Here is a 21,787-nt window from a genome sequence, read left to right as displayed (position 1 = left end):
GCAGAGTTTCCAAGGAGGCTCGCAGCAATTAGGATTTTGTGTTCCACAACTCACTTTGTGCTGACACGCACGTAACAGTGTAGCATTTTTATTATTTTCAAGAGTTAAGGATAAAACCAGTAAGTATACAGAATATGCCTCAAGAATACATTGATTACAAGATTTTAAATGCTTTTGGCTACAAGAGTTGTATTTGCACCAATTCTGCTGTTGTTTAAGCTATTGCGTAATTGTTACAGGTTATCAGACTTTGAATCTTGTGAACTTTTCTTGCTATTGAAAGGGTTTCTGATCTACACGGTAATTTAACTGCACCTACCTCCCTGTCACATTTCTTAATGCATTTAAGCCATTTCACTTTCTGGTGTTGACTGTTTAGGCTTTAGTATGTACATTCATTTGTCACATCCAAACTGGATTATGCCTGAACATTTTCAGTGTGAGCAGTATTAGAAGTTTTTAAACACACAGTACTGGCCCACACCTCATCAAGGGTGAATTGGTACTATAAATGGCAGGTGTACTATAATTAAAAGATTACAAAATATTTTAAAAGCGCTAACTGCCTTGCAGCCTACGTGGTTTACCAAAGAGCTGAAGGAATGCTCACATTCCATGCATGTTAATAATATAAATGGGAATATCAGCACATAAGAAAATGCTTTCAAACAGCTACTCACAGTGCTGCTTCAGTTTGTTAGATGTTTATAATAGAGTGATTCATAACATGTAAGATAAGGTAGAAGTGTCTGAAGTTAATAAAAACTGATTATTAACAAATTGAATGGGTTCACTGCAGCATGCGTAATTTGCTTTCCTATCAAATTTCATCTGTATCTATCTCAGTTACCTGTAGCCCAGGGGTAGAAAACTAAATATACAAACCTTTGTGCAAGTGTTCAGTTCAGCAAGTTAGAAGAAGCTTTGTACACTCATTTTATAGTTACTTGCCCCAAGCTTCACCCATCCTTACAATGCCAATGTATGATGCTCTAAAATAACACATCAGCTTCTGGTACAGTTGAACTTACTACTCCTGGGAAAAGGGTCTCAGTAAACTTGAATATGAAACAAAGAGATCTGATGCTTACCACTGCATTTATTTTTTGGGTGTATAAAATGCTTGTGCAGGGAATTCAAAAGCTGCTGCTACAAAAAATAAAAACAAAAAGGTATAAAACATGTACATATTTACATATATTACTTGTAAGAGGTAAAAATACAAGTTATTTACAAACACAAACACTTGAACAGCACAGATACATTTTCCTTGATCATCGTCACTGAGTGAGCAGTGGGGGAAGAAAAAAAAAAAGATTTCCAAAAATGTGAGGTCATGTAGTACTAAGTTGCTCAAAGTTTTGCTTGAGCAAGTTTATCCATCATTTTGAGGAAAAATGTGCTTGTAAAGTATCTTACAAAAAATTTGTAGAACAACCCTTCCCTTCCTATTTTTTTTTTAAACCAGAATTTTGAAGAATTTCTGGATAAGCTTAGTAAAATCAGTCACTTTCATGTCAGTGAGTGTGTTTATTAAGCTCTTGTGCCCGAAGACCTGCTTTGCTTTTATCAGTGGGGACCAGCTGGATTGGTAAACATCACAAGAATAGAAGACAGACAGTGCAACTTCTCTTTGATGTATTCTGGCAACTTATCATTTTCTCCATACCTGCAAAGGCAAATAAGAATATAAAATCTAAATGCAAATCCCTCAGTCAGGTATGTATATATACACAGATAGACAAATTAACTGGAGCTTGATGACCTAAGTCCTGTTCCCCTCCAATCCCTACATGTATTTAACTGGAAAAGTATTTCAGATTAAGAACATTTCATCTAAAAATGCTGGTAAGCTACAGTAATATCCAGATTATATGTTACCATCTTGAACTTTGCACAGAGGAAGCATATTATTGAATGGCTATACGAGTAAGGCAAGTGCCCTGCATCCACAGGATGTCCAAAACTTCATCTAAGCATTTCTGGTCTATGCATCGATGCTGATGTGTTATCTCCCTAAATCATTTTCCCTAAACTAGCAGTATCTTGAGAAAAAAAAGGATTAAAACATAGTCTTCCCCTCCCTCCTTTAAATACTATCCATTATCAGTAGCTGTTTTCTGAGACTAAGCAGTAGATTTATTGCCAGGTTGGTTTTTTTTTTTTTCAAAAACAAAACATTTGTTACCCTAAATTTAGAGGTTTTTTTTCCATAAAGCTTATATAAACTAATCAGCTATAGAGATAATGAAAAGCTAAGTTTTAAGAGCAATAAAAAGTGGCAGCTATGAAGTTAATTTATTTCCAGGAGTCATAAGCAGAGAGTAAACTGAACTATTAACTGAGCTGTTGACAGCAGTAATGAGACTCACCTAGTCGTCTGGCCATCTGGAGAGGTGTAAGTGATAGAAGAAACACCTGCTTGGGCTACCAGTTGGGATCCATCATTAAACTGAACCCATACTGCTCCACTGGTCAGCTAACAAGAGTGCAGTATCATTTGGAAAGATAAAAGATTACACGTTTAGAATTACTCTATTAAATGAAGCTGGAACGCTTTGTCATAGCACTTCTACATTAGAAAACAGAATTTTAACAACTTCAGCTTTTATCTAGACAGAAATTTAAAGGATAGAAGGCACTCGAATAGGCAATAGTAGGCACAAGAAATCTGTGCCGACTGCAACTGAAATACTGAACTGGCATTACTTTGGTTTCTTCAGTTTACGTAGTTCACCACATCATTTATCTAACATGCTTACTTGAAAGGATCTTTCCACAATTTTCCAATCTCTGTAGCAGAGCAGAAGTCTAGGTATATACTTCATAAATCATGTTCAAAAAGTTCATTATTTCAAAAAAAGAGAAAATAGACTCCTTTATCACTATTCATTTCTCACCTGCGAAGCCCAACCAACATTTTTCACAAAGACCGATTTTAAAAGTTGAGCTGAATTTGGGCTGCATTCCGTCTGATGAACAGAGGAGCATGTACTTTCAGCAGCGTTGGCCATAAATGTAGACTTCTCATATGACACCACCTAAAACCCAGAAATGACAGCATTAGCAGCACTATTAAGACCAACAGATTATACACCAACTGTAGTGGCTAATTACCACCGTTTCTTTAATCTTTTCCTATGTACAGAGAGATTTAGCCTATATGCTTCATTTAACAGCATTACGTTGTAAAAGCCCATGAGATTTCAGAGGACTCTCTCTACACTAAGGCTCAGTATTACAACAGTATTTCCACTGATTCCCCATATTCACAGAGGAAAATCTTTGCCCTATGCAGACTTCCTACTTAAAACTCACTTTTCCACGTTTGATTGTCAGAAGGTTCCATCCATCTTTAGGAAAACTGTTCAGCACATATTACATTATAAAATGACCTTCATTCTGCTGAGAATTTGGCCAGTATTTTTACAGAAATAAAGATACCGCTATTTATTGAGAACTAGAATATCGAATCTTAAAAACAGTTCTATCATGGAGTCATACAGCACATATCGAGTCTGTTAGAGACAGACAAATACTTACACTTAAACTTAAAAAAACAAAAAAAACAAATGCAGCACCTTTTCAGAATGCCAGCCTCAGCTGCTAACATCCTTGGTGACTGCTATTTGGTACGCAGGCCTGAGGGCAAATCAGAGCCCTCCAAAACAAAACAAATTCAAGACAGCTCTGTGTAACATGAGAAAGCAATTTTCAAGCTACACTCCCAGGAGACGTTTGTGAGAAAGCTTTGGAGAACATCGTTTGAAAAGTCCATTTTAAATCCAGCTATTGCAAGTTAATTGATACCAAAAGGTTCCAGTCAATATGCTCACAGATGGTTAATAAAGGCATACATTCATAATAATTACATTTCAAATGTATTTCAATTCCTACCGGGCAGACTACGCTGCATGTTCTTGTGTACTTACGGGAGTATGGTTCAGAGTTTGAACTGGAGTAGAACTGGCAGTTGTATTTCTATCCAGTACCGTAACTTCTTTTGAACAGTTGGTGTTGTCCAACAACAGAGGCAGCAGAGCCTTTGGAGATTCAGTATTGCCAGGTTTTCTGGAAAAATCACGAGACAAGGGGGAAAACATCTTTCCAAAAGGGACTAAAGAAACAAGTGAGGAGACCTAGCTTTTCATTCCATAAACCACAGACTACACTTGATGGCCTTAGTCTTCTGCAAGCTTGTTTTTATACATGCTACTTATTATTGGTTAAGTCTAAATTTCTAAGTTTTTCTTGTCCTAGTATCAAAGAGAGGTATGCAGGTCCAAAACAGCATTTTTATACGTGCCATAAAATTAATGATTATCTTGCTAATGACTATGAACTTTTGTTAAACAACCCTGGCTTCTGTTTATATTAGCTGCAGAAGGCTGCTTAGTAGGAATATTCAAGTGCATAAAAATGTTACCTTCCAACAATTATTGGAAAAAATGGAACACTTCCGCTCCTTTTTTCTTCTTCCAAAACTGCTGATTCCAGTGCAAGGCATATACGATGTCCCTGGAATTAGATTGAGCTTGTTGAAGTTTAACTGAAAACAGTTGAACTGTTTCACACGTTTACTGTGGCAGGTGAGCATATACAGGGAAATGCCTTCTTCCAGAATATCGATAATAGATGTGAACGCCATTAGAAAAGAACAGCTATACTACCACAAGACTCCTCGGTAACTTCAGCACATTTGGCATTGTGCTCTTAATTCCCATCTCCTCCACTTTCAGCAGTACTAGAGAGGGGAAGAACGGATTCCTACATTCTATTCCAGAAAGTAACAGAGGAGAAGGCAGGCTGAATTGAAATTTTTGACGTTTTTACTATTTCTCAAGTTCAAAGACATAATAACTACTCTTCTGACTGCTAATTGGGTGACATGAAACATAAGAAGGGAGAGCAAGCAACCCAGTTAAGCACTAGCAGTTCTGTTGTCTCCTTAAGGACTATGTAAAGCAGCTTTGCCTGTTCTGTTTAATCCCTTCAATAGGCAGGGAAACACTCCAGTAAAAATTTCCCTTAAGTCTACATCATGAGGCAGTGTTACTGTTATCCCCACGTGAGTATTTGCTCTTTAAAAAAAAGAAGACAGAAATAACAGCCACCGCCACAAACCCTTTCCCATCTGTCTTATCACTGTAATGAAAAACATGCAAAGTGACATTTGAAGCACATTTGTGAAAGAATATCTTATTTCTTAAGATTGCTTCACATTTGAAAGGGCAACATGAAGCCATTTACCTCATTTGCATGATCCATATATACTTGCATTTCCTTCTTCAAACCTGTTTCATTTTCTCCTTTCAAAGTGAAGGATTTCCCTGATTTTTCAATCACACGAGTTATACCAGCTGTCTTGTGTATCTTTGCTCCTGTAAAAAGCATTTCCTAGTCTGATTTGCATACAGTGCCAGTACCTATGAAATACACATCCCCGCCATTACATTCCACTCAATTGAAATGCGATTCACCAACTGAGGAATTATTTCCATAATAGAACCACTTCTGGATGAGCTCTGTAACTACCAGAAATAAAACACCACTTAAATGGAGACTGTGACATTAGTGGAATACCCTCTATGCTCAAAGATCACTACTTAAATAGGCTGAATCATGCACTTATTACGTTTTAAGAACGGCCTTTCTAAACATTAATCCGAGATAAAATTAGCATCTCTAACAGCACTGCCAAGAATTGGTTAAGTATGGTCTATTAGTATTTGAAGTAATTCTTTCTATGGCAGCTTCTCAGAGTCACAGAACTGTTACTAAAAATTTTTTCTAATTATAACTCTCATTGGGGTTTATCTGGATGTGGCAAATCCAACCGGTTCACAGAATTCTGTGAGTGAGAAAACAACAGTCAGTGCAGCCTGGTTTATCAAAGGTACAGCTGGAGAAAATGGCCATCTGCTTTCTGAAGTTAGCAGTGGAAAACTATGGCAAGCTTGGAGGAGCAGGGACACACCTTTCAGTAAGCAGGTTAACTCCCAAATGTAGAGCCAAAGAAGATTTTATAAAAGAAAACACATAGGTCAATAATACCTTTGTAATGTGCTCACTGAAGAAGATACCAGAAACAGACTAATGAATAAACTGATCTTTGAGTGCTAGAATAAAGATAGAGTGATAGAGATCATGTTTCTTGTATTTCTTCAACCAGAAGCGTTCACTGACAATATTTTAGAGTTCTAACTAACACATTGCATAATTGCAAAAATGAGTACATACCATCATAAAAACATATCTCAACATCTGCAGGAGGTGAATTTTCCATCAACATGCACTTGGCATATCTTGTGTAGAATGTAACTTTGGGGGTTTTTGTTCTCACTAACTGCACAAACTTGGCTGCATACTGGTACTTTTTCCAGTACTTTTCTAAAAAGAAGAACACATTTTAAGACATTTATCATTTGTCAGATTAAACACTGTGCACTAGCTTGAATATATATATTATAGCCCAATGCTGTAATATTTCAGTAGTTAACAGAAATATGAAAGGAACTGAGTTTAATTTCCAAATTTTTTTTCCCCCCTCAAAAAACCATACACCATCAGTAGCTGTTTCTTCAATTAACATAGTCCAGAACATCAGTGTCAAAGAGTAAAGTACTGCATGCATCATTGAAGTAGTTACCATGGTCCAGCTGGCTTCTTGGCTCCAGGTGAAACCTGGCTTTGCTCTCCAATTCGTAGAGCAGTTTGTCTTTTCAGAACTAGTAGTTAGCTTATGTTTGTTCTTTAGTTGTTTATATTAAATATTCTGTCAATGCTTTCAAATATCTTTTTCCCCTTCTCCCTCCATGCTAAGTATTAGGAAATGCAAATTAAATATACCTTTTTTTTTAATTTACTTGATATTTCTTCGATTCATATTTAAATAGCTTCCAATGTGAATGATAAAAAAATACGGAAATCTCAGGTTTAGTACACTGCATTGAAAAGAGGGCAAGCAGTTCCTTATAATTTGCATAAAATTTGCATAAAACATTGTTTACATTCTCAGCAAATTTCAAAAAAGTTTCCTGTGAAACTATACTTGGACTTTGATTCTGAAGAGAGCTTCATCCCCCTGATTATCTGAGAAGCAGAGGGTAAAAGCTCATCTCCAGATTCATTTAAGCATCACATTAATCATCATCATTTTAAAATAAATGTCATGTTACCTGGCAAGTTGTCAAAATTATACATACAGCTGTCTTCAGGAGGAATGGGCGGTCTGTCATCAAGAAGGAAGCCTCTTCCTTCATTCGGGTGATAAACTGCAATCTACAGAGGGGAAAAATGTATTTACAGTCACAACTCCCATGGAAGTAAGTCACAGTTTAATTAATGTAATTTACCATTAACTGCTCTATTCTTCTAAGTGATTATTTAACAGCAGCAGCTTTCAACAATACTTCACTGTTCCAGAAGTCAAGTCCAAATCCATATGGCTGTACTAAGCCAGTGAAAGGGGGAGGTTATGGCTACACATACATTGACAAACCATTTCTAAGCCAGTAACTGCTTAAATGAGAATTAATTAAAAACACTGAAAGAACAGAATACAGAAAGCACTTGTAGTAACATTAAATAAACTAAAAATTCTCACCATATTTCCATCACAAGATATTCTGAGAACTTCTTTCACAAATTCTTGTGAATGGTGTTCTTTTATAAACTCCATACACACCTCCCCAGTATCTAGAATGCTCACCTAAAAAAAAATTAAAACAAATCCAGTAAGTTAGACTTAAAAAAAATTACTTTCTGGCAGGCTGAGCTACTATTTTTTCCACAGCTGTCTTATAAACGCAGCTTCATTCTAGAAACATAAGCAATAGGATATTTCTAGAATGTACTGCAAACTGATAAATGCTTCTCACAGTAGCTTTTACTGTTAGTGCTATTAATACAGAATGCTTCTCTACGGCTCAAGCCTGGTCAGGGAGGATGTGGCTTCCTAAGTGACAAATCAAACCAAGACAGGTCATCTCTATTATGCTCTTAATTTAAAAAAAAAAAAAAAATGGAGGAGGGAGAAGAGATGAGCAAGACTGCAGGAAATGAACAAAAGCCATTAAAGTGATAGGAGGAACAAACCAAGCAGAAAACTCATGCAGTCAGTAGGGATTAATGGAATTTGATTTGTTTTCTCCCTCATTCACAAGAAAGGGAAAAAGCAGCACTTAAAAAAATGTTAAAGTACTGCAGAGCAAGACTGTTTTCATATCTAATCCATTTATTTACCTGATCTGTGAAAGTTAGAGTTCAACCACATCAGAAGTTTAAATGCAACTCGCACAGATAAGCAGTATAGATATTTGAAACTGTAGGGAATATGTATGTGGTCAGTAGTTCTTATGTCATCTTGTAGTTTCTTTGCTTGTAAGCTAAAAGCAATGCAGTGACAGTACTTGCTAGAAGCGGCCACAAGGTTGCAGTACTCCATATATAGATTCATACTAAGATGAATCTGACTGATATATTGTTGAACTAAATCATTAGCAGCATAAATTCGTAAGGCCTAACTTTAACTACAGATTTTTAGGAAAAAAGTTTCTGATTTCCCAAGTGGTTTTTAAAAGAGATTCACATATTAAAACTTGAGTTTTAAAAACAGATACATACCACTGCATTTTTTGTTTTTTGCCTGATTGGTTTTAGCCTGTAAGCACTGAGAGGTGATACGATACTTCGCAGTGTAGGTTTCTGACGTGCTGGTGGTTCTTTGCCCCATGCTTGGTTCTGTTCTGAAGCTGGCCAAAGGCCACACGAAGATGACTGAACTTCTTCAGATTGGCAGAGAACTTCAGAAATATATTTGTTTGGGTTTCTCTGATTTAAGGAATGTGAACAATCATGGGATACATCGTGATTCCGTATATCCTTTAAGGTATTCCATCCATTTCTCGATGCATCTTGCTGCACATCCAGATGATACCGAAAACCTCCATGTGCATTACTATTACCAGTTAGGTCTTCAGGTGGCCTCAACTGAGCTGAAAGCATTGTAGAAGAACACTGGAGATTTAAAGAGTCTTAGTAGGGGGGAAAAAAAGCTACCATATTTTGAAAAGCTTTTAAAAATGTTAGGTGGCTTATTTAAGCAGAGAATGTGATTTCTTTAATACTCATTCCAATCAATATCAGTCCTAATAAAATGTTGGGGTTATTTTAAATGAACAATTTATTTTAAAGTAAGGCTGTCATAAATAGATCTGTTATGATAGCCTTAATACGTGTCAAATCATCTCACAAAAGCATTGTGAAACGAAATGCTACAATTTCAATAATCAATCTGTTGAAAGATAATTAACTGATCAGTTGCCATCCAGCTAACCAGTAAGATTCACATAGGTTTCAGGTTAGCTAACTATGATGTTTAACATCAACCATGATTTTAGTATTTCAAATGTTAAATTAAATGTGCACGCCAAAGCCTTCCAGTTGCAACTTTAAAAGAAAAAAACACCATCTTTTTATACTTAAGCTTCCTATAACTGCTTCTCTACTTCTGATATTTAAGCCCATGATTAAGGGCTTAAATAACAAAGGTGCCTCACCCAAACACAACACATTCCTGCCACGTTGTAGAACTGCTGAGAAGCGACCAAAAATTAAATAGGATTATTTAGACCATATGTCACATGATTCCGGTTTCCTATAGATAGGAAAGTAAGGAGTCCAGTAATATCAGAACAAAACAGTGTGAATGGATTTATGATTTTGTTTAATGATTAAATTTCATTATTTGAAAATGATGTAACACAATGCATGACAAGAACACCTCCTTCCCTTCTGTGTCTTTTGTCCTTTCCTCCACCCCTCCTTCTGCAGCCTCATTATCTTTCTTTCACCGGACACATTTTCTTTCAAGGCTTATTTATTTGCACGTCTAAATTAACAGAGCTTTTGAGTCACCTGCCAGTCCCGTCATTTTATTTACGAGTTCGGGTAAAAACTGAATAATTAGGGTAGGTTCTAAAAAATTGTTTTCTTCTTTGTGCCTTTATTTGTTTTGGCTGAAATGCCGGGGGGGGGGGAAGAAGATAACTGCATTTTGGGTAGCTAAGCATTCAAATATAACGTACAGTTTTTTCATTCTTCTGAAGGCAGTTACATATAGTTCATTATATCAACCCAAAAGCTTGGAAAGTGTACTATCTAAAAAGCCTTCTGAAATTAATTCCTACTTCAGGAAACCAGAACATTACAGATTTGTCCAAAAGAACAGAACAAAACAATATTTTCAAAGGCCTATTTCTTGCTTTAGAGTGATTCCGCAGATTAGTGGTGCTAGAAATCTTTTTCTTCTTTCAAAAGCTCTGTCAATTTTTAAACAGGAACAACTCAGCTTAGGATCTCCCATGTTTTTCATTCAGAGAAAAGTCTCGTGTCTACAGCAGCTTCATCCAGTCATTGATATTTAGGATGCTAGTATTATACTCCAGCATCAGAGTTACGTGACCAACCCCTTCTATCGTAAGTTCAAAGACATAAAATTTGGAAAATCAACAGAAATAGTTACAGGTTGCAACTCTACCTTGAGCGCAAAGATACATAACTGATCAGTAACTCACCATTTGTCTGCATGCTTCCAAGCCACTGCTGCATGGTTTCAGCCTGGGACTTCTGCTCTAACAAACCAAGAGGAGGCTTCATTGGATAGAGAAAATTTGAGCTGCAAAATAAATGTCAGGTAAGTAATCAAGATTACATCAACAATGCTTGCACAACAGGTGTTACAATGTTACAGCTGAAGAAATTAGAACACAAAATACTCCTTATATTGAAATAGGAAAGTAACTTCTGAGAAAGAACAGATTAAGTTTATCAGAAGGAAGGTTCTTGCTGCACAGCAGCACCCAGAAAACAAAGATCAGGCCTCCAACTAACACCAAACACCCTAGCATCCCTTGCACTTTTGACACCTGGATTTGTTTGTGTGTGCTGGGGAAGTCTGTCAAGTGAGAGTAAAGAAGCCAGGACTGTCATGCAGGAACTATAAATACAGAGCTAAGTTACAGGTCATTATCTTCGATTACATTTTTGTTTGTTTGTTTCCCCCTTTCTGGAACAGAAAAGGTTGCCCATTTTATAACCCTTAACTTCTACTTTTTTTTTTTTTAATCTTGTCTTGGTATAAGGCATTGTTACAGATGAACTGAAAAACCCCAGAACAGCACATACATATGTTGGCAGTCATACAGTGAATGACTTCTCCCCTCATCTGTGTCTATTCTACAAAGAGAAGTCAGCAAGAGTCTACTACAATCACTGTGGAGAATGAAGTACTCAGTGTGCTGCACAGGGAAATCAGTAATTAATAGAACTCTACCAGGATAAGTAAAAGCTACACCCCAGCTGGTACATATGATGCATCTAAGAACTGTAAGACAGGGGGAAGGTAAACTTCTCCATACCAAGAGCATCAAGTATTACCGTTTATACGTGGTGTTCAAGCTACAAGCACAGAGGCTTTTGGTACTTAATGCAGTCTAGTTCCAAGGAAAAAAAAAAAGCTTTTAACATAAGACAACTCTAGATTTCATCGTAATAAGAGCTCATTCTTACTGTAGTTGATCTTTTACAGGTGGAGATATCTGCCCTTCAAAAGAGCCAGAGCTACCAGAAGTCTTTTCCTTAAATATTTCTCCCATATCAGTAAGGCTGTTCGCAGGTGAAAAGCATTCTGTGTTTTCCCTTGTTCCTCCTCTAGGCTTGGAAAGCAGTTCCAGGGAGTGACACCTCTCAATGATATTTGATATTCCTTGAGTCTGACTGTGGGATGCGCCAGACCTATCTGAGGAGTGGGCTCTTCGGAGGTAGCGGGAATGTGGCCTCTCTTCGCCAAGTTGCATGATTCTTCCCCTGCCACTTGTGCCAATTTCTTTCCCTTGAATTCCCCACTGATGAAAAGAACCGCTTCCATCGACGGATGAAGCATTACTGGGATTCTTGTTTTTGGGAAAAAAAGTAATTTTATTCGGGAGTGGCTGTCCCACTAACAGCTTCTTCTTTTCCTTCAAGCAGCCACTGGTACTGATGCTCGAAGAGCCTGTAAAAGTGGTAGAGATGGTAGCATTTCCACTGTCCATGGAATCTTCTGAAGTTCCTGAATCTTTGCTCCGTGCAGAGCTACACCTGGACATAAAAGGATGATCCAACACAGAGGAAAGACTCAAACGATCCGCTGGATTTTTGCGAAGTAATTTGTGTATAAGGTCTTGCGCCTCTCTTGACAAAAAGGCTGGCATTTCATAATCTGCTAATACTACCTTATTGAGCGTGTTCTTGACTGTGTCAGTGTCAAAAGGTGGCTTTCCAATAAGAAGAGTGTAAAACATGCAGCCCAAAGACCATACATCAGACTCGAGTCCATGCGGACTCCTTGTGGCTATCTCTGGCGAAATGTAATTAGGAGTTCCACACATGGTATAATGCTTTTCATGAGGCATTTTCAACTGAGTTGCTAGTCCAAAATCAGCAATCTTGACGTTCATATTACTGGTGAGTAAGAGATTGGAAAGAGTGAGGTCCCGATGCAGTATTCCATGAGAATGAAGATAGAGCATACCCGTGATAATTTGATGCAAGAAGTGTCGGGCTGTCAAAAGCATAAGAACAAATGCTTTAGTGCTATAATTTAAATTACAGCTCTGAAAATAATAACCCTTTGAAGTCCGCTATTTGTTCCTCCTTTATTTTTTTATTAAATAGTGAGGATGTTACAAGGGCGTTTAAGTGTCATGCTAATGAGATAGGAACAACACTTCACACTTTTTTGCTTGAAGCAAGACAGCATGACTATCTTCTACAACAGCCCATAAAATAACATTCTGTAATGCAGTAATCCAATTTGTTTCCATGATAACAGAAACATGCAATTACCATAAGCCAACTGAAAATATTTCCAAAGTTCCCTTAAATTAGGTTTCTTAGAACTTGAACTGTTAAATTGCTCTCCTCACTTTCAGAAACAAGTATATGAAGCCAAGCATCTTCATTACACACAGGCTATAAAATATAGGAGACAATTTGGATGATATTTATCATTAGCAAACTGGCAAAGCCAGAAGTATTTCAGTTTCTTGGAATCTTCCAGGTTTATGATATTGGCATATTATTTCTGTTCTCTTACATTAGAAATTCAGGAAATATTCAAGCTTTATCTTACAGCAGGAACAACAAAATCTAATCCAGGCTTAGACAGCATCATTTATTATGACGTTTCTATTACTGCAAACTTAAGAATCATTCTCTCTAAAGCAATCAATTTACAATCCTTTCTCTCTTTGCAGATGGCAGTGACTGCAGAGGAACAAACTTCTGCAGAAATCACTGTCAAAGAAACAGGCTTTTTTTTTTTCCTCCCCAAATCCAAGTCAGAGGTTTTACCAGCTGTCAGAACTAAGGTTCTGATCAGATGAGCTACTTCTGTTGGAGCAGACCTGGATTAAACAGATGCCTGTGTAACAATACCCCTTTAATCCAGTCCTGTGATAAGTCTCCATTTACAGTAGTTTGACAGAATAAGACTAGAAACTGATGGAGAGGCGGGTAAACTAGAAGAGCTGTACAGAAAGTGACCAGCATGGGAATTTTGGGAGTGGCAGAGGCAACAAACACTGAACCCAGATGGGGTGAAACCAGAACAGCACGTCTGCTTGTGCCCTGTATCACTGCACACAACAGCTTACTTTGCTGATATTTCTTTTTGAGCTACATTGTTTTGTTTCACCTTTCAGTGATCCATGCTCTACCTGAAATGCTCTCACTCTCAATTTGTACAAAAAAAAATTAGTAAATTTGTAAATGCAGTTAACTTTTTTTTCTTTGCTAGACTTCTGCAAACACTATTCACAGAGTGAGAACAAATTTAAAGTTTTAAAATTACTGACAGTGAACTCTAAACATAAGATACGTTTTTTTGTTTTAGTGGGCTGACTTTCATGAGAAACAGAAGCAAAACTATAGGAGGATTTCTCCTCAGCTGAGAGTCTTTCAAAAAAATTCTAGACCAAATGTCAAATTGGATATTTCTTCCTCATACAGGACTTGTTCCTAACTTGCCCTTACATAACTCATACAGAGTTAACTGCGTTATCTTCATTTACAAACACTTGGAACACAATATTTCCAATGATCCTACAAAAGATGAGCTAAAATCTGGAAGGCTAAGAAAGTAATTTGGTGTATAAAGGTAAGCTCTACTTTTTGGTAGATACTGATGCCTTGACTTAAACCCCAAATAGTACAAGCTACTGTCAAAGGGTGTAAACAGAAGTAAAAGCACAGAAATATTCAAGTGAAAATGTTTATCGTAATTTATCTCTAGGTTACCACTTCTCACAAGTTTTTAAGCTATACAGTTTCAGATTGATAGCTGTTTTAAATGATCTTTCACTAGAAAGAAACTTACTGAATAAGCCAACATGTAAATACAGAGAGAGCTATGCAGAAAAAAGTCTCACCTTCATCTTCGGAAAAGGGTTTCTTTCTGTTCTTTATGTATCTACTCATTTCACCATTGTGACACATCTCAAGTATCAAGTACACATAGTTGCTATCTTCAAAATAGTTATAAAGCTAAAAAACAAAATAAGGACATTAGAATACATTTTCCAGACTACACAGTAAGTCATGTACGCAGTTATTGCTACAGAAAAAAAATGATTCTTACCTCAAGGATAGATGGATGCTTTAGTTGACAATGAATTTTCACCTCATTCTGAACCCTCTGTACCATTCCCACTTTGTGCATGGCTTTTTTATCTATCTGAAAACATCACAGTATTTTTCAAGTACTGAAGCATTTATTACATACATTTAGTTAACTGAACTCAAAATTTTAACTGTTCGATGCATGTTTTGCCTGAAAACCCTGACATATAGACAAGGTTTAAGTTTTGTCTACTAGATGCTTTGCATGATCAAGAACCCTTAGAGAAAGAGAGGAAGACACAATTGTTCAAAAATAATAATGAATAACCATTAACAAGCTTTTGAGAGAAATCTAACTCTGAATTTGTAAAGCACACATGCTAAATGTAGTTAATATTAAAATGTAGATAAACGCAAGTACTATAAGTTGTAATTAAATCTAGCAAAACACCTTTGTAAGGCGAGTTTCTTTCGTAAAGGGACACATTTAAAGGCTATCACAAATTAAAGGGATGCAAGCTCCTCCTCTGCTCTGGACCTCTGCAGCTGCACGGAGTCTAAAAGTTTCTGTAGCTGCAAATTTCTGAACAAGAATTACAGAGATGATTGTCCAGCCATGATCGAGTATCTCAGCTCAAGTCCTTTTAACAGCAACGTTAATACTATTAGTAGTTATCGGCATAGGCTTTTCGATTGCGCTGCACCTTCCAGGTCCAAATCGTGCTCTCAACATCAGCTACCCAGAAACAAGGGGTCCGGGCACAGCCGCCCTGACCTGCCCCTGCTGGGGATCCCAGAAGCTGCGGATTCCCCCGGCTGGTTGCCTTACCATTTTGATAGCCACTTCCAGGCCGGTTTTAAGGGATACCGCTCTGTAGACCCCGGCAAAGGAGCCCTTTCCCAGGAGGTTCCCCACCTTGAAGTCCTGCAACGTGAACACATAAGCGCCGTCAGCCCCAGCGCGACGGAGAGAGCACCCCCGAAGAGGCCCGCAGCCGACAACCGTCGGAGCGACGCGGTCAGTACCTGCACAGAGCCCTCAGGGCCGCGCAGGCAGAAGGCGGCGGGGCCGCTCAGCGCCACACACGGCATCGTCCTCTCCGCGCCGCGCCCGCCTCACACTGCACCGGCCGCTTCCCGTGGCGTTGCGGGGCAGCCGCCCTCCCGCCGCCCGGCCCGCCACTCCCGAAGGAGCCCGCCGCGACGCCGCTGCCATGGCAGCGCCACACACAGCGCCTCGAGCCGCCCGGGGCCCCGCGGGGGCCGGGCTCGGGCCGCGCCTCGCCTCAGGGCAGCCCCCGGCCGCCCTAACTGCCGCGCCGGTTCAGGCGGCCGCCTCCCACCAGGGAAGGGGACGGTCCCGCCCGGCTCGGCCTCGCCCACGGCAAATGGCGGGGCGTCCCGGGCCAGGCCCCCGCTCCTCACCTCTATCGTCTCGCCGATGCAGGTCGCCATGGCGCCGGCCGCTCTCCTCGGGTCTCGCTAGGGGTTCTCGTCGGGACCTCGGCCACGGCTCGCCATCACGGCGCCCTCCGCCGCCCGCCTCGGGCCAGGCCTGCTCGCTCGCGGGCCCGGCGGCCGCCCCCCTCCCCCTGCGCCTCCATTTTGAAAAATCGCGCCGTTACCGCCCCGGCCCCGCCCCGGGCCGAGGCTGCGTCTGACGCAATCGCGTCGCGCGAGACCGCCTGGGGCGCCATTGTTCAATCTGGGGGAAAGGGAGGTGTTGCGCATGCGCGGAGTCTCGTGCACCCGTTCGCTGGCGGCCGTTAGGGGGCGTTGAGGTAAACGTAACCCTGCTGAGAGAACTGGCGTTCGTGCATCTGGCTGTCCCTCGGTTCTCTGCATAGAGCGTCCCAGGTCGCAGAACCGTTACGGTTGGAAAGACCACTAATATCATTTAGTCCAACCACCAAACTATCGCCCCATGCCCGCTAGCCCACGTCTTCACTGCCACATCCACGCAGTTCTTGAACACCTCCAGGGATGGTGACTCCACTGCCTCCCTGGGCAGCCCGTTCCAGTGCACCACCACGCTTTTGGAGATGAAACGTTCCTAATCTCCAACCTGAACCTCTCGTGGTGCAATTTAAGGCCATTACTTCTCACCCTACCGCTGTTACGTGCGAGAAGAGGCTGACGCCCACCTCACCACAGCCTCCTTTCAGGGAGTTGTAGGGAGCGTTAAGGTCTCCCTGAGATGACTCTTCTCCAGACAGAACAGTTCTAGTTCCCTCAGCCGCTCCTCAGAAGACTTGTGCTCCAGAGCCCTCACGAGCTTCGCTGCCCTTCTCTGGACATGCAGATATGCTGATGTGGCACTCCACCTTTTCCAGTGTTTGCCAGCTTGGTGACTGTAAGCCCTGATAGTTCCCATTGCCTGCCAGCTTTCATCACTGGAATAAAGTACAGTGTTTTGTAATCAGGTTGCGCCTTCTAGGAGGTTGCTCTGCAAGTTGTGTGGAGTCATCCCCTCCTTGATGGATGTAAAATGGGTCCCTGGTAATTGCGGGTAAATATTACGTTCCACTTGCTGACAATCCTTAAATGTAAAAAGGAAACTGTGTGGCTGACTAAATGGATCTACTCTGTGGAGCTGTGCACCATTAAACATCATCAGTGGTTTGAATAATTAGTTTGGAAGGTCAGCAAAAGTGAGACTTTCAGTTGAGCTTCGTTGGTAGAATTTTTGTCTGAATAGCGATGAGAAAAATTGTGTGAGTGAGTTCATGTGTCAAAAGTATGACCAATGCATACTGATATTGGGGCTAGTTACACAGCTAATTAACAGCATTCAAAGTACACTGCATGATCATGCAAAAGACAACATTTGTAGTTAGAGATAATGCCTTTTAATATTAGCCACTGTAGCTGGAGAAGTATGTGTGCTTCAGGGCACAGGCTAATTTTATGAGCAATGATAACTGCCTTGCTATTGAAATTCATCTGGGTCTATCACTAATGAGGCAAATCAACTTTGACCTTGAACAAAATGGCAGAGGTACGTTGTCGCTACTTACGCAAATGTCCATGAAGACAGTGTTTTGTAGACTGATGGACAGAGTATTATTCTCAGTACAGTCTTGTAATTTGCTCTTAGTACATGCAGTTTCTAGATGAGTTAGTTTGTGCTGTCTCATTGTCATGAAAAAAAGACTGGAAAAAAAAGACAGGATTCTGTGGCTCAGGCCTTTTCTGTTTTACACTGTAATTGGGTGTATTAAGAAAGCGTCATATATCATGCAAACAGCATGATCCAAGGTTACTTTGTTCGGGGCTAATTATCTTGTTCTGACCACTGGCTCCCGTATTCATCCATAACTAATGTGTACATGATGTAGTTGTATTTCTGTGTGCTAGTTTAGATTGTAAGCAGCCAGCGATTAGACACTTTACTGTGATGAATTTCATAGTCAGAATGTGAAGGTGAAGAAACTGAGCCTATTGCTGTATTTATTTCTGACATTAGGAATATACAAGATTTTGCTGGATAGTACCACAAACAAACTTTTTATTTTAGTAGGCCTTTTTCATTTTAACTTCCTTGATTAAAATTTTATTTTTGGCTTGATTTTAGTGAGCTATTTCAATAGGAAATAATTACTTCTAAGCCTGGAAGCAGTCAGTGCATTTGTAAAGGTGTGTTAAAGGATATATGGATATGCTTGTGGAGTCCATATAGTTAAGAATTTGTATTCGCAAAATAAATAAAACCCACAGTGGGAATACTCTCAGAACGCTTGACCACAGGGCATAAAGTTATAGTTTGCGAATGATAATCTGTCATTGTTATTTGTTCTGCAGCTTTGCTTTTGTCTTGGCAAGCAGGTTCATGACACTGATTGTTTCACAAATTTGACACGTACATATTTATTTCATTCTTTTGCTTTTGACAGGTGCAGGGAGGAGTTCTCAGATATATCTGCTGAAGTAGTGCCTAATAATAGTTTCAACAACATTCTTGATGTATCCTGAGTAAATGATGAATTGTAAGCATCTAATGATCCATCAGCTGTGGCTTTTATTTTCCAATCAGGACTAAATTAATAAAAAAAAAACCAACACTTGTTTTACGCTTTTCTCTTGCAGTGACATTAAAGTGAGAATCAATCAGCATGAAACATCAATTCTTAAAGGAATTTTTTCTTTTATGATGGAAGATTGCGCTAGTGCTATTTTCAAATTTAATTTGGTGCATCATTTTGTACAGCACAGTGCTTCAGCAAATATATCCCACTAAACCTTAATTGCTTTGGGTCATTTTTGTCGTAGGAACCCAAAGCAAAGAGTAGTAAGAGAATTTCAAAAGAATTAAGTTGTGATATTCCAAACGCCTCCTTTGTGCTCCAAGAGAAGGTGAAGTTTGAATGAGGGAACCTGTGGATTCATAAGTGAATTCCTCCCCCCTCACCCCTTGCAATGCTGTTGCCAAGACTTGATTTCTTTAACCAAGCAAATTAATATTAAGGTTGCTTTGCATGTGTCTTTGTAATCCGAACATTGTAGAAGTTGCTAGGTGACAACAATTCTTCCTATTCACTGGTTTTTATTAACTGTGTTTATACATTAGGCTGCAATGAGTCTCCAGGATCATACAGTTAGCTGTGGCAGTCTATTCTGGTCTTTTTCAAAAACTGTCAGTTTTTCATCTTAAAAATATGAGGTCTTGCAATTGTTGAAAGGCTCTTTTGGAACTCACAGTTCAGAAGGTTTAAAATATTATTCTCTATTTATATGCACCTGTAGTCGATTTAAGCTTATTTGTTCTTGCCCAGGCATATCTCAGCCTCTGTAACTCTTCTCTGTGCCTGCTGGATGCATCTGTGCTAGTAAATTGAAAGAGTCCCAGGCTTTTCTCTGGTCCTGGGCTTAATGGGGTGTCACAGCTCACATCGTGTGCATAGATGCCCTTTGCCCCCTCATTTCCCCATTAGGGTGGCAATGACCAGACCAAAAGTTACGAGGCATGGGCTCAGGTTTGAGTTGCATCCCTCAGCTCTTCGGTGCAGGCCGCTACCCACTTTGCCCAGCACACCAGAGCAGGTGTGGATGCTCTCGTCCATGTATGCTGAGTAGGCAAAGGTTCTGCCAAACCCAGCTAGATCAGGCGCTGATGCCTCACTGGGGTCTGGTGAAACAGATGACAGTTGTATAGCCTGTAGGTGTGTAACGCATCTGGGGTTTGAAATTGTAGAGAGCAGCAAACTCACTGGGAGAGAGGAGCTGCTGCAATGTGTAGTTCACCCAAGCAGTGCTGCTTACACCCAGGAGTGTGAGTGTGTGTGGGAGGAGTAGGATGTGGTGCAAGTAATGAGCTTTTTTTGAAAGTGCCTTCCTTCCTCTAGCCACGCGAGAGTAACTCAGTAAAGATGGGTCCACACTAGTAGCCACGGTCAGATCACTGAAAGGGATCTCCTGTCTGGGAGATGTACGCTCACTGAGTCTGCTGCAGTGGAGCACAAAGTTGTGTCCAGCTCTGGAATTTATCACCGTGGCAGCGTATATTCTGTCCTCTTCCGCCATGCCATGTGAATCATTCAGATAAAAATGATTACTTTTTTAATCCTTCTACTACCTGACCACATTCCATCGTACCCTGCTGTTCAACAATTAGCTTCATGAGTCTAGCCACCCTTTCCCTCAAAACAGAGCTACCTGTGTAGGCTGCCCAGTGTTGCCATTCCCTTTTTCAGTGTTTACCTGGTAACAAACAGAGAACCTAAACTTGTACCTATCAGAGTTCAGCTCATGCCAGATTCTAGGACCTGGTGGCAAGGGTAATGGACATCAACAGGAGTGGTTACTCCACATCTCCCGAGACATTAAGGCTGTTCACCCTGGAGGTGCTTCCCTCTGAAAGTAGGCCACGAGACACAGAGGGGCTCAGAAGAGAAGTTCCACTTGAGTATTTGCTTTTGAAGTTTTGCTGAGCTGTAACAGATCATCAGCTATGGGAAGGCACCTTATGAATACGCTGGGTTTAGCTTGTTGGGTGTATCACAGCTAGACTGCTCAAGGTGCCAGGCTTGCCAAACCTCATGAAAGGGAACGATCTGGAGACAGCCTGTGTTAACTGCTCGTCTTTCACAAATTGCTGCTTGAGTTGAAGTCTCCGTTGCGTTTATCATTGGCTGTGATTGTTTCAGAAGCTCTAGAAAATGTTCAGTGAGCTGCTACACATTCATAGAATCACAGAATCATAGAATGGCCTGGGTTGAAAAGGACCTCAAGGATCAAGTCTCAACCCCCCTGCTAAGTGCAGGGTCGCCAACCACTAGACCAGGCTGTCCAGAGCCACGTCCAGTCTGGCCTTGAATGTCTCCAGGGACGGGGCGTCCACAACCTCCCTGGGCAACCTGTTCCAGTGCGTCACCACCCTCTGTGTGAAAAACTTCCTCCTACTATCTAACCTAAATCTCCCCTGTCTCAGCTTAAAACCATTCCCCCTTGTCCTATCGCTATCCACCCTCACAAACAATCAATCCCCCTCCTGTTTATATGCTTCCTTCAAGTATTGGAAGGCCACAATGAGGTCTCCCTGGAGCCTTCTCTTCTCCAAACTAAACAAGCCCAGTTCCCTCAACCTTTCCTCATAGGAGAGGTGCTCCAGCCCTCTGATCATCTTGGTCGCCCTCCTCTGCACTCGTTCCAAGAGCTCCACGTCCTTGTGCTGGGGGCCCCAGGCCCAGACACAGTACTCCACTCCAGATGGGGCCTCACAAGAGCCGAGTAGAGGGGGACCACCACCTCCCTCTCCCTGCTGACCACTCCTCTTTTAATGCAGCCCAGAACATAGTTGGCCCTGTGGGCCACCAGCGCACACTGCTGGCTCATGTCCAGCTTCTCGTCCACCAGGACCCCCAAGTCCTTCTCTGCAGGGCTGCTCTCTCTGGTTCTTCACCCAGGTTGTATAAATACCTGGGATTGCCCTGGCCCAAGTGCAGCACCTTGCATTTGGCCTTGTTGAACCTCAGGTTCTCGTGGGCCCACTTGTCCAGCCTGTCCAGGTCCCTCTGGATGGCTTCCCTTCCTTCCAATGTATCGACTGCACCACTCAGCTGCAGACTTGCTAAGGGTGCACTCGATTCCATCGTCTATGTCATTGATAAAGACATTGAAGGGTACCGGT

General features: G+C 40.6%; 1 protein-coding gene across 2 annotated transcripts; it reads right to left on the bottom strand.

The window, feature by feature from the left end:
- Positions 73-16,267, bottom strand: PLK4 (polo like kinase 4). Of its 2 annotated transcripts, none has more exons than XM_021394298.1 (16): positions 16,087-16,267; positions 15,491-15,586; positions 14,681-14,776; positions 14,472-14,586; positions 11,572-12,604; positions 10,578-10,678; positions 8,626-8,996; positions 7,607-7,711; positions 7,179-7,281; positions 6,241-6,390; positions 5,251-5,381; positions 4,427-4,518; positions 3,933-4,071; positions 2,901-3,041; positions 2,373-2,479; positions 73-1,669 (listed from the first exon to the last, which is right to left on the bottom strand). In XM_021394298.1, the coding sequence occupies exons 1-16, from the start codon at positions 16,114-16,116 to the stop codon at positions 1,570-1,572; spliced, it is 2,910 nt and encodes a 969-aa protein (XP_021249973.1). In that variant the 5' UTR covers positions 16,117-16,267; the 3' UTR covers positions 73-1,569. The 2 variants fall into 2 exon arrangements, with proteins under 2 accessions (XP_021249973.1, XP_021249972.1); XM_021394297.1 differs by lacking the exon at positions 16,087-16,267 and adding an exon at positions 15,688-15,855.

Source organism: Numida meleagris, chromosome 4, assembly GCF_002078875.1.
Source record: "Numida meleagris isolate 19003 breed g44 Domestic line chromosome 4, NumMel1.0, whole genome shotgun sequence".
NCBI classification, from domain to species: Eukaryota; Metazoa; Chordata; class Aves; order Galliformes; family Numididae; genus Numida; species Numida meleagris.
This window is presented reverse-complemented; position numbering and strand designations above follow the sequence as displayed.

Coding starts and splice junctions, on each gene's coding strand:
- PLK4 (XM_021394297.1), bottom strand. CDS start 15,753: ATGCCGTGTGTGGCGCTGAGCGGCCCCGCCGCCTTCTGCCTGCGCGGC. Junction 15,587..15,687: donor GCCCTGAGGGCTCTGTGCAG/GTACTGACCGCG, acceptor TTCACGTTGCAG/GACTTCAAGGTGGGGAACCT. Junction 6,391..7,178: donor TAATTTTGACAACTTGCCAG/GTAACATGACAT, acceptor TCTTCTTTTTAG/AAAAGTACTGGAAAAAGTAC.